Source organism: Mirounga angustirostris, unplaced genomic scaffold (assembly GCF_029215605.1).
Source record: "Mirounga angustirostris isolate CCGP_5_RB_7025 unplaced genomic scaffold, mMirAng1.0.hap1 SCAF_11, whole genome shotgun sequence".
In the NCBI taxonomy this organism is placed as follows: Eukaryota; Metazoa; Chordata; class Mammalia; order Carnivora; family Phocidae; genus Mirounga; species Mirounga angustirostris.
Genome location: NW_026991719.1, coordinates 107,800,920 through 107,813,893, shown reverse-complemented (window position 1 = coordinate 107,813,893; position 12,974 = coordinate 107,800,920). Strand labels below are relative to the sequence as shown.

The 12,974-nt window shown below is 37.7% G+C and overlaps 1 protein-coding gene across 1 annotated transcript; it reads left to right on the top strand.

Annotated features, from left to right (window-relative positions):
• The first annotated feature begins 5,546 nt into the window (after positions 1–5,546).
• Positions 5,547–6,451, top strand: LOC123847484 (olfactory receptor 11L1-like). Its single transcript, XM_045879380.1, is given in 2 exon segments — positions 5,547–6,102; positions 6,105–6,451. Coding segments are annotated over 2 exon segments (903 nt in total).
• The last annotated feature ends 6,523 nt before the right edge of the window (positions 6,452–12,974 follow it).

Below are 12,974 nucleotides of genomic sequence, written 5' to 3'. Positions count from 1 at the left end.
CAGGTATCTTTGAACTTAAGGACAAAAATACCCTCAACTTCTATGATCAGCAATATCATTCATGCTTCTCAAATATGATATTAGCGTGGAGCATGTAGATTTCTAGTTGATAAAGTCTTTCCCACAAAATCATCTCATTTGAGACCCACACAACCCTGTGGGGTCAGCAGGGCAGGGATTATTGCCCCCATTCAAAGGAGAAAAAACTGGGATCCAGTAAAGGTAGTGAGATACCAGATTGCACAGGCAATGGGAAATCCAGGTCTAGAACCTAGATTTTCTGTCACTAGTTTCAGTGCTTTTCACATTTACCCTCCCCAAGCTATTGCTTAGTGCTTTCAGTAGCCTCTGGAGGCTGGCCTAGATGGATTGTGGCTCTGACCCATGTGACATGTCAGATACTCCAATATCTAATTTCACACCATTTAGTCAGCAGTCACTGAATGGAAGTCCAGGATGTCATGAGAATCAAACATTGATCTTTCAATTAAAAAGCAGAACTCCCTCTGGAGCCAAACTTAAAAATAATTGGTTTTCTTATTTGAACTATATCTGACCAGTCCATGCTTGCCAAAGGTTAGGAGTGTTTAAAAGATAGACACATTGGCAAGCATTATGCTCTTTCTAAACCCAAAGGAGCTAAAAATGTTTTGGTCACAACTACCTGAAAACTAAAAGTGCTTTTATGTGATGAACTCTTAGTTCTTCCTTTTGGAAGAAGTATAGTTGCACAGAGATGAAGGGTTGGAAAGCAGTGATTTTTAAGGTCCTATTCAATCTTTTTAAAGGATGTATAATAACATATCTGTCATGCTGTTGCTGGATCTACTCCTAGTCAAACAACATAGTAGTGGTACAGCACAAAGCTACCTGTCTTAGCAACCCACTTTGGTTTTCTCTAAGTATTCTGGGCTCCACATATACAGATGAAACCAGGAGACAGGCTCTGAGGAAGCAAAGAGAACATCTCTACCGTGGGCTCATCATAGTCATCTAGGGACGGCTTAAGTTTCCAAACTCAAGTGGAAGGAAAATGAGGAAGTAATTATCTTGATAATCACTATCAACACCCATCTTTACCCCCTCTCCTCTTCTGAAAGGCAATCTTTCATTCTTGCTTGAAGATAATGCCTCCACTTGTGTATTCCCCATGCCATCCCCTCTAACCTTCTGAGAGCCTCCTTGCTTCATCACTTATCTCTTTGCATGTCATTCATATTTCCTTCTCTCTGGACTTAGATTCTTTGCCTAGAATCTTGGTCAAGTTTTTCCTTTACTGAAAAACAAAAGTAAGAATAAACACAAATATCTTCGTCATTCCTCTTTGACCTCTAGGGTTTTTTGTTTGTTTGTTTGTTGTTTTGTGGGTTTTTTTGGCTCTCTCTCCCTCTCCTTTACTTCACCAACAAGTCTTTTTGAAATAATAGTCCATATTTGTGGTTTTTACTGTTCACCTCCCCTCCTCAGTACAGTCAGGATTCTTGCCCCAGCGCTCCAATATTCATGGTGCCTTCTTTACTAACAATTCTGATGGTGCCTTTCCTCCCCTGGACTCTGTGATATCACCTCTTGGTTTTTTCCACTTCTCTGACCCATTAAAAAATATTTTCTGGGCTTTCTTTCTCCAAAAAATATGTGTGCTCCTCCCTTCTCTGTCCTCAGCCCCTTACTCATTTTGCTCAAACAATGTTTCTGAAATCAATGGTCAACATGGTCCTCAGGTTACTGGTCTTTTACTCACATTATTCTCTCTTCCTGGAATGCCTTTTCTCTCTTATCTTAAGAAGGTACTACTTTTGCTGGGCACCCACCATACCTCTGAAACAGTTTCCTTAATCCTGACCTCCAAAGCCCTTTTTTCTAAAGCGGATTTTTGTTACATCTCCATCATGGAAATCTGCCTCAATTTCTTAATTTGTTGCTCAGCCTGAATGATGGCAATCTCCATATGGCTCCTATTATCCAGTTACCTGACAAAAACTCCTGGCTCATAATATAATAAGGATCTTGTAAATTTACATTTACATCAACAGGCATAAGATTAACTTTTTATCTCTAGGAGAAAAAGTTATAATTAAAATACAAATGCAGTGTATTAGTGAAGTAATCATTATTCTCAGTTTTTCATCTGAAAAATCAGTTGAGACAAATCAAAGACCTACTCCCAAATACCTGACAAGATAGTTAGGAAGATTAAAAATGATGATGAATCTAAAAGTTCTTTGAAAAGTATTAAGCTCCCGACATGTAAATTACTAAATTGAAGGTAAATCTTTCTTCAGGTACTTATGTATTACACATTAAGAGCAGGGCACTAAAGGTAGATGAAAAGAGAGCAAAAAGTATAAGAGCATGTTGTAATGGAAGGAGCAGAACTGAAAAATGAGACCTGGGTGTCCATTCCTGTTCTGTTACTGACTAGATCTGAGATTCTAAAAAAGACACCTTACCTGCCTGGATCTTCTTTTTCAGTTACAAAATTAAAATGTTGGTCAGATGATATCCTGAAAGTCCTTTCTGTCTTTAATAATCCATGGAAGGAAGTGGGAGAGGCTTAACACTTATCATATGGTTGTTCCTTACAACTGTTTTTTCAAATATCCCCCAACTCTCTTGCCCCTCTTTTCTTCCATTGTTTTCATTTGGCCAAATTCCAAACCTGATTGAAACTATTTGCCTACTCCACCCTGGAAGCTAAACATTGCCAGAGAATATCATTCAAGACAGCAGTTTGGTTTCACCTTCTTAAATTTATGATCTCAAAGATCAAATTGCCAGTCCATACTGCCTGACAATCATAGTATTTGTTCTAGTAAGATAGCCTTTTCATTTCCAGATATGACTATTTTAGTTTTTCCTCCCTCAAACCTCCCATATGTCCTTCTCTATCCTCACTTTTACAGTCCTACTTCCTTGAGAAAACGGAAACCATTAGAAGCAAACTCCATCATCTTCCTAAAATTAACTGTAGCAACTTAACTACAAATCTGTCCATTTTATCTAGCCTTCTTCTTGTTAAAAAGATGAAATGTTCCTGTCCTTACTCAAAATTAACCCCTCCTCTTTTGTTCTGTATCCCATACCTTCTCACTTTCTAAAAGATTTCACTCCCCAAATTTGCTCCTTATTTACTTGTGCATCATTAATATCCACTCTATGCTGGATCATTTTCATAACATACAAAAAATAGGGTCAATGCTCATTTCTCTACAGTTACCACTCAATTTCTCTGTTCTCCTTCAGTCTCCACCACTCCACTGACTCTATTAGTCATGTAACCAAATATAAGAGATTATTCTGTGTCTTCTCTTAATCTCACAACAGCTTTTGTCACAATCACTGATGCTCTTGAAACATGGTCTCTGTTATTCTGTTTCCTCTTGGTTTTCATTCTACCTCACCAACCCCTCTTTTTCAATCTACTTTTCTTGGCCTATGTCACGTCTAAGAGAAAAAAGTCTTAAATCTCAGTGTAAGGCATTCTTGTATATCCATAATTTCTCTGTAGGTCAGCTTGTCCATTATCATGGATTTGAATATTATCTATATTCTGATAATTCCTAAATTTATATTCCATTCTAGCCTTCTTCTCTGGGCTACATACTCTCAGATCCAACTGTCAGCTTCTCCTCTCCACTCAGAATTCTCATAAACATCTCAGACTTATTATCTCCAAATTGATCTTGTGTTTCCCCTAAACTTTTCCTCCACATTATCACCATCTAAGTAAATGGAACCAGTTACTCAAACCAGAAACTCGGGAGTTATCTTTGATATTTCACCTTTTATCACTCTTCACATCTAATTTATTAGTAAGTCCTGGTATTTCTACCTCCAAAATGTATCTTGAACCTGTCCTCTGTCCATCTTTTTGCAACCACTTTATTCAGGACTACTATCATCTCACTGAAATTGTTTCTTACTTGTCTCATTCTCATTCACTAAATTTTCCCTCTAATTCATTTATTAAACAGAATCAAAAGTGATTTTAAGCTCTAAATTTGACTACAATGTTGCTTAACACCCTCCAATGAATTCCTATAGTATTTAACTTTATTTTTATTTATTTAAGTAATCTCCACACCCAACATGGGGCTCAAACTCACAACCCTGTGATCAAGAGTTGCATGCTCTTTCAACTGAGCCAGCCAGAGGCCCTCCTGTAGTATTTAAAGTCTACATGCCACAGCATGGCCTAAAAGGACCTAAGTGATCTGGGCCTTTCCTATTTTTCCTACACCCCTCTTCTTCATTTCTCTGTCTCTTTGCCTTTCTGTTTATTTTTCTCTCTCTCCAACTCCCTTTCTGCCGTATGTTGGTTTTTTTTTTTTTTTTCAGTTTACTTCAGTTTTTCTAGCACTTTAAATAATTCCCTCAAGTCCTGTTCCCTCTGCCTAGAATACTCTACTGCCCCCACTTCCAACTCTTACATGACTATCTCCTTCTCATTTTTTTAGGTCTCAATTTTTTATGCTTTTCTTGACCACAGCAACCAAAATAACCCTCTCCCAAACACACATACATATAGCATATTTCCTATTTTGGATCCTTGTTTTTTACATTCATAGTAGACAACTTAAAATTATTTTATGGGTCTCTTTCCTTGTTTTTAGTCTTTCTTTCCCACTAAAATGTTAAGTCCATGAGACATAGAGAGTATTCCTGACTTGTTAAAAAATTCTTGACTTTTTCCTTATTTTATTCTAAGCACCTTTCAAAGAGTTTTACACATAGTAGGCATTTAATATTGTTAAATGAATAGATGAATGTATTAAATACTTAATATGGACCAGTGATTGTGAAAAACGTAATACAGAATCAATATGCTATTCTACAGATGAGAAAACTGTCAGATAAGTGATGTGACTTGTTCAAAGGTACATGGCCATTAAGTAGCAGAGCTGGAATTTGAATTCAGGTATGACTTTTTTTACTATAACCATTATCTTACCATCAGTAGTTCACTTTCACTCCACTATACCTCCTCTACTAACATTTAGAGAACTTATCAAATAAGTTTTAAGGATTAGACATCCTTCAACATAATGAATTTCAATTCATGTAATTTAATTGGTATGGAATTTCTAAAACAGGAAAGAGATTTGATCATGGACCTTATACAGTTTACACATAAGTGATTCAGAATACTCACTGCTGATGAAAACACCACTAGCAGCTGTAGAAACAAGCAGAATAAGATCTCCAAGGATAGAACATTTTCCCTCTGTTTTTTAAAAAAATAAATATTAGGAAAAATGTGCATATTTATGTCACAGTCACAGTTTCACAATATAAATTCTATATATGATGGGGCAATTGAAGTAATGGATGAACTTTTCAAATGGTTCCTGGGAGACTGTGGTCAAATTTATTAATTAAGATTAAGAATCCTGAACTTCCAGAAAGAATCCAGTTATGCTTGATATGTATGATGCTTTTAAGCAGTTTGATTTTTTTTCTAAAAATAGCATTTAATCAATGGTCATTCTTTATATTTATATTTTTATTTTTAGATCTAAGTCATGGCTAGCACTGAAGAAGAAATTATGACTCAAATTACAGAATTTATCCTTTTGGGTTTTGGAGATCTCCATGGCCTTCAGTTTCTTCTTTTTGGAGTATTTATGGTCATCTATGTGGTGACTGTCATGGGCAACATTGTAATCCTAACTGTGGTGTCAGCTGATCACTCCCTTCATACCCCCATGTATTTCTTTCTTGGCCACTTCTCCTTCCTAGAGATTGGCTACACCACTACCATTGAGCCCATGATGCTAAGGACATTTTTATCAGCTCATGTGCTTATTTCCTTCCCAGGCTGTGCTTGCCAGTTTTATTTTGGGGGGGCTCTGGTGGCCACTGAATGCTTCTTCCTGGCTGTAATGTCTTATGATCGGTATATAGCCATCTGTAACCCATTGCATTACTCCAGCATAATGGACTACTGGGGTTGCTTACAGCTAGCTGGTGCCTCTTGGGAAGCTGGATTTCTGTCACCCATCCTTCTCATGATCTTCACTTTTCGGTTAACATTCTGCACTGCCAATGAGATTAACCACTTTTTCTGTGATTTGAAGCCCATCATGAAACTGGCCTGCACTGACATCAAGTAGCTGAGATGACCTCTTTTATATGTACGTCTTTATTTGCCCTCGGCCCCTTCATGCTAACTCTAGCATCTTGTACTTACATCATCTCCACCATTCTGAGGATTCCTTCTACCTCAGGGAAGCAGAGGGCCTTCTCCACCTGTTCCTCCCATCTGACAGTGGTCAGTTTGTATTATGGGATACTGGGCATTGTCTATGGCTTCCCATCAGGGCCTCAACATGAAGACTTATTGAAGTCGCTTTCCCTTCTATATACAGTGCTTACCCCTGCTCTAAACCCTATCATTTACACCTTAAGGAACAAGGATGTAAAGGTAGCTCTGAGAAAATTGGTACAATGAGGAATGTATACCTCACCAAAAGAAAGTTTGATTTTTTTAGTGGTTCTTGGCGCTTTCTGAAAACCCTGACAAAGTGGAAATCTTTCTACAGTGTCAAGAATAGTTACTGTGAAATTGATGGGTTTTCCTTTGTTCTATCAAATTTCTCCACATTAATGAACAAGAAGTATGTTACACTTTCATTTGTCGAACATTTTGTAGGTGCCAGGCACTGTGCTAAGTTCTTTTAATGGATTATTGTGCTAAAATCCTCAGAGGGGCACCTGGGTGGCTCAGTCAGTTAAACGACTGCCTTCGGCTCAGGTCATGATCCCAGGGTCCTGAGATGGAGCCCCGCATTGGGCTCCCTGCTTGGTGGGGAGTCTGCTTCTCCCTCTCCCTCTGCCGCTCCCCCCTGCTTGTACTCTCTCTGTTTCTCTCTCACTCCTTCTTGCAAATAAATAAATAAAATCCTTAAAAAAAAAAAAAAACCCTCACAGCAACACTGTGAGATGGCTACCATTATTAGCCCCATTTTACAGATACCACAACTGAGTCCCAGAGATTAATTCACTTGGTCAAAACCATCCAGCCAAAAGATACCAGAATATGAATTTGAACCCAAGGTCTGCTTGGCACCAAATCCATGATCTTTCCACTAATTCGGGGAGCCCAGAATCTTGGACTGCCTAAAATGGTTATCTTGGACCATAGAAGACATTACTGCCAATAACTTTTCTTAGGAAAACATGAGTTAGATGTGAAGTGAGAAGTAGAAAAGTAATGTAATGCAATCTAAATCCAAATCTGTCTCTTTTTCCCACCTGAAGTCTTGATAAAAATGCATGAAATAAAAATGTCATGGGATTAAAATTTATTTTAGTTTTTTATTTCAGGATTATTTATTAAAATAAAAGATTAAAATCGACCTAATTGGTTCAATAAATTAAATCACATCCACACAATGGAATACAGTACATCCATAAACAAACAAAAACAGCATAAAAGAATGAGTCAGCTCTGCATGTGCTAATATGGAAAGATCTCCATGATATATTGTAAGTACAAAAAGCAAGATATAGCGCAGTGTGTATGATGTGACACCATTTGTGTAACAATAGGTAAAAGAAATAATAGTTATACTTAATTGTAGATGTATAGACTATTCTAGGAAGGTTCATATGCATTCAGTGGTATCAGTTGCTTCTTGGAAGAGGCATTAAATGGAGTGGAAGTGTACTTCTTGAGGTGGGAATCATGTAAATTACTGAAAAGTCATCAAAGTTTAACAAATCATTGTAAATTATACAAAAAGTAGAATTGTCGAACAACCCACTTTTATATATCAGCATGGAAGCACCTCTAGACATGTAGGAGGCTTCTCTTCTCTCACAGGTAAGTTGTACACTCTCTAAGGGCAAGAACCTTGTCATTATTGCTGTATTCCCCCCACAGTGCCCTAAATACCAAAAAAGTGTAAATAGCATAGGTGTTTAATTAACATTTGTTACTATCATCCAAGACAGGGGGACTCAACATCCACTGAGCATAACAATTCCTAACAACTTAATGTATTTCTATCTCTATAATGAAAAAACGAAGGGGAGAAAGTACAAGCTGTGTATTTAATGTTCTTCTCATTTTTCTACAACAGTGCAACCATAAAGGCTGGCAAGGGGTTGGGCATGAAATGAGAATGGTTTCCTAGGCTCTTACAGTCACCAGTGTGATCTTCCTGCAATGAAAATTTGTTCACATCCCTCCTGTGTTTAATCAGCCTCTGCCACAAGGATCCCCAAGTAAGAACAGAATAAAGGTCTCATACTCTTTATAACTCCATGACTTTGCACATGATGCTTCTCCTTTTACCTCTGTCTCACCTCTTCCGGGTTTCTTCTCTCATTTTCACCCTTCAAGCCCAAGTCAAATGTTGAAAATTCTGTGAAGCATACCCTGATCCTCCACCACCCCTCTAAAGTTAGGCCTTCTTTTTCCCTATGTTACTAAAGCACTTTGCATATATTTCTGTTTTAGCATTGATTATATGATACAGTAATTCTTTGCATATGTGTCTTTCTCTCCATTTAATGAGTTCCTTAAAGACAAAGGATATGTCCTATTTATTTCTGTCTCTGCCCTACTTTCACCTCCAACTCTTCCCAGCACCTAGAATGGGGTCTGATATTGAATAAGTATTCAAATAAACATTTAAAAATAAATATGATTATTCGGGGCACCTGGGTGGCTCAGTTATTAAGCATCTGCCTTCGGCTCAGGTCATGATCCCAGGGTCCTGGGATTGAACCCCGCATTGGGCTCCTTGCTCCGCGGGAAGCCTGCTTCTCCCTCTCCCACTCCCCCTGCTTGCGTTCCCTCTCGCTGTGTCTCTCTCTGTCAAATAAATAAATAAAATCTTAAAAAATAAAATAAAAATAAATATGATTATTAAATGACTTGACTAAAGTCATACAATTAATTAGGGGATGGTCATACCTTTGTTTGACTCCTAGTAAATTGTTCTCTTATATAATGCTGATATTTATCTTACAGGGTAGTTGTTTACCTACCTAAAGTAAAGTCTGAACCATATAATGTCTTAAGGATATTTCTAGTTCTTGCAATTGGAGATTTGTCTTGGGGCAAATTTGGCAGTAGAATTTGTGGTAAGGAGTGGAGAATCTTGAGCATTTCCTCTAGGATCAGAGACCAGCATTGCCCTGAGTCCTTGAAAAGCCAGTCTAAATTATTCATTTATTCATATTTTAAACACATTTGTTAAATATAAACTTAACATATCAATATGTTAAATATAAATTTAAATATAAACTTAACATATCGATATATTAAGTAGAAATTTAAATGTAAACACCCACTATGTATATATAACACTGTTAAGGGCACAAAAAGAATATGAATTTACCTTGAAAACTCTTCAGTCTAAACATTGGACCACCTACACAGCCCCAGACATATAGCCTGCACCCAGTAAATATTTGTTCAACTAAACTAGGCCAAAGGAAGTTTGAGTGGCCTGAATTTCTGGGAATGGGACTGGCCTCTGTTGAGAAGATCATCAATTTCTAATACCATGTTCCTAAATCTGGAGCCATAGGTCTTGGATACTTTAAGTTGTATAATACATTGAAGGAAAAAAAAATGTGAACAAGAGGAGGGGATATCTTCACCTGGAAAATTTAAGAATCATTGCCTCTTCCACAACACCAGCTACCATCTGCCAATGAGGAGGCAGCATATCCATGGAGAGTGGCAATTAGAGCTAATTGGGTTTCTTATTTTTAATACCTGAAACAGGGCCCCATTGAAATCAGGGAAGGAGATCTATTAAAGGCAAGCTGTTCTCTGCATATCACTTAATTCAAAGTACTTAAGGAGGCTGATTATATGCCATGCTCTCCAAAGATAACTTAAGTTCAAAATGGTGGTTTGTGTAAGTTTAAGGACTTGATTCTTAAACCAGAATGCAAATAAGAAATCCTTTGAGAAAAACCTGAATTAGAGTATGAAAGCAGTGCCTTGAGAAAGGGTAGATACTTTTACACAGGACACAGTTCAATTTGGCCTATATGAAGACAGGCATCTGTATAAAAGTGAGAAATTCGGGTAAATATTCAGCTTTAGGAGCACTGCATATGGAAAATTTTCAGATAGCTCTTTGTTTTTTTCACTATCTGAAAAAATTACAGCATTCAATTATGCTTAAAGAGTGGACTCACCACTCAGACAGACTAGCTTGTGAGTCCTGGCTCTGTAACCATAGATAAGTAAATTAGCCTTGCTGATCTTTAAATCCCTCATGTGTAAAAATGGAAATACTAGTATCTATCTTACCTCACTAGGCTGTTATGAGGATTAAAAGAGATAATGCATGTAAAACCCTTGCACATATGAGATATTCAATACATGTTAATTATTTTGTTAGCAGTTATGATGATGATGATAATGATGATGTTATCATTGGGCCCTTTCCTGCTTTGATATAGTAAAGAAATACTGAATAAGGAGGTATCTAATTACTATATAATAGTCTGACACTTGAAAAGAGAAGCTGGAGGCCAAGCTTCTGAGGCTTCTCAGTTTTACCAGAGCCTCAGTTTACTATCATCTCTGGCAAGTAAAATATAAGCTATTTCATGTATTAGTTGATTGGGCAACTTTTGGAAGTTTTGAATTCTACTGTCCAACATCTGGCTTTTAATGGCAGCCCAAGCAATAAGACCAGACTGGCTCCACCTTATTCTTTTTGCCAGAACCATATTTCTTCCTTTCTTTACTTAATCGCCATGTTTCTCTTACTAAAATCCTTCTGACAACAAGTAAAGTGCAGAGAAAAAAAGGGGGTGCTAACAAAAGGTGTAACATAGAAAATATAGTCAATGGTACTGTAATAGCATTTCATGGTAACAGATGGTAGCTACACTGGTGGTGAGCACAGCATAATGTACAGAGTTGTTAATTCACTATGTTGCAGACTTGAAACTAATGTAATACTGTGTGTCAACTATACTCAAAAAGGGGGGTGCCTGATAGGAGAGGAAGGCAAGCTAAGGGGGAATGGATCTGTTAAACTGCTAAGAGTTTGATGACAACTTCATCATATGTTGTTATTCTATGTTCTCTAGCCACATGCAGGATCCTCTTTCAGTTTCTTGAATCTTTAAATTCTTTTCTGCTTCAGAATGTTTGTGTATGCTATTTCCTCTGCCTAAAATATTCTCCCTGAAAACCTGACGTAGTTAGCTCTTTCTTATCCTCTGTACTCTCTAATTTGACATCAAAGAGACAATGTTTGGCCACCCCATCTAAATTAATTTCCCTGCCAATACCATCGCCTCCAACTAGGTAGGCTCCATTTCAATATATCATCATTTTTCTTAGCACCTAAGAAAGTGGTAATAATGTAATCATTTATATACTTATATTTTTCATGTCTGTGTCCCAGAACCTCTGTGCCTGCCTCATAGTAAGCACTCAATACATATTTGATGAATAAATGAACAAATGCTTTTAGAATTCTCGCCCCTTGGTTAATCAATGGGTGGGTATTCAATGGTTGTGGCTTTGATAGACGGATAACTAAGGAGGGTTTGAAACATATCCAAAAATTATTTTATATTCCTCCTATCAAAAGGTAGAATTGGTGTCATCTCCCTAATCTCAAAGGGATTGTGATAGTTTGGACCAATGGAGCATGACTAGGGCACATGGGCACAATAATAGCACCCAGAATCTAAGGAGTGACTTTCAAGGCTGGGTCATAAAAAGTGATGTGGCTTTTGCCTTGTTTACTGTAAATTTGCTCTGGGGGCACTTAGATAACACGTGTGAAATTCAACACACATACATCCTCAGGAATAATCCTGAGGCCACCATTCTGTGAAGAAGACCAAGTCACATGGAGAGGCCACGTAGAGGTGTTCTGGTTGACAGTTCCTGGGAGACAGAGGTGATGTCTATATAAAATCTGTAGGGTCTATTTCATATCTTCAAATTCTTCAATAGTTTGCCCATTGAGAAGGAAGATCTATGTCCCCTCCTTTTGAGTATGGAATAATGATTACATCTTGGACCAATAGAGCATGACCAGAGCAATAAAAGAGGGTGACAGTGACAACCAGCATCAACTGCCAGATATGTAAGCAAAGATGCCTCTAGATGATCCCACTTTATAGCTGTCTGGTCCCCTCCAGTCATTAACTTTTCCAAGCTGAAGACCCAGACATCATGAGGCAGAGACAAGCTATCCCTGTGTGACCTGTCCAAATTCTTAACCCACAGAATTCATGAGTATAATTCAATTGTTTTATTTCACCAATTCTTTGGGTAGTTTGTTATGGAGGAATGGTAACTAGAATAGAGGCCATGGCATCCATGTCATTTTAGGATGCAGAAAGTAAGTTCAGAAAATTCAGCTATATGGCAAAATGCCTCTTGACTGATACTGGATTTTTAAAATGTATATTATGCCATTTAATACATTCCTACACTTGCCTGAAGGCTTGTTTCTCTGAAGAGAAGCTTCCCTGAGCCTTCCAAGCAGAGAGGAATACTTCATCCATCCTGGATGCTACCACTGTGTTGAGAATAACCCTTTATTAGTGCCCTTGTCAGACTTGTTGGACATGTTCTCTCTCCCTTCCTAAAAAATCCTGTCTATATCACTTTTGTCTGCACTGGGGGTTCAGTTAATACATTTTTTGGTGATTAAACAAGTGTTTCTAATGATCATTTTAATCTAGTCTGACTTCGATCTCCTCTACATGCCAGGTTTCACAACATACCGGGTCGGCACCAACCTCCCTCTAACAGAATTGGAATATAGATGAGGGTCTGAGCCATCTGTGCTGTTTTGTTTGAGTTAAGGTCATCTGGGGCTTCAACATCCAGATTTCACCACTAGTATTTCATACATTCATTTCCCACAGTTCTGCTTCCTACAGAAGTAAGCACATGGAGAGATGGTCACAGTACTGAGGAAGCCAAGGCTACAGCTAAAAGCAACAATAAACATGATAATAATAAATGC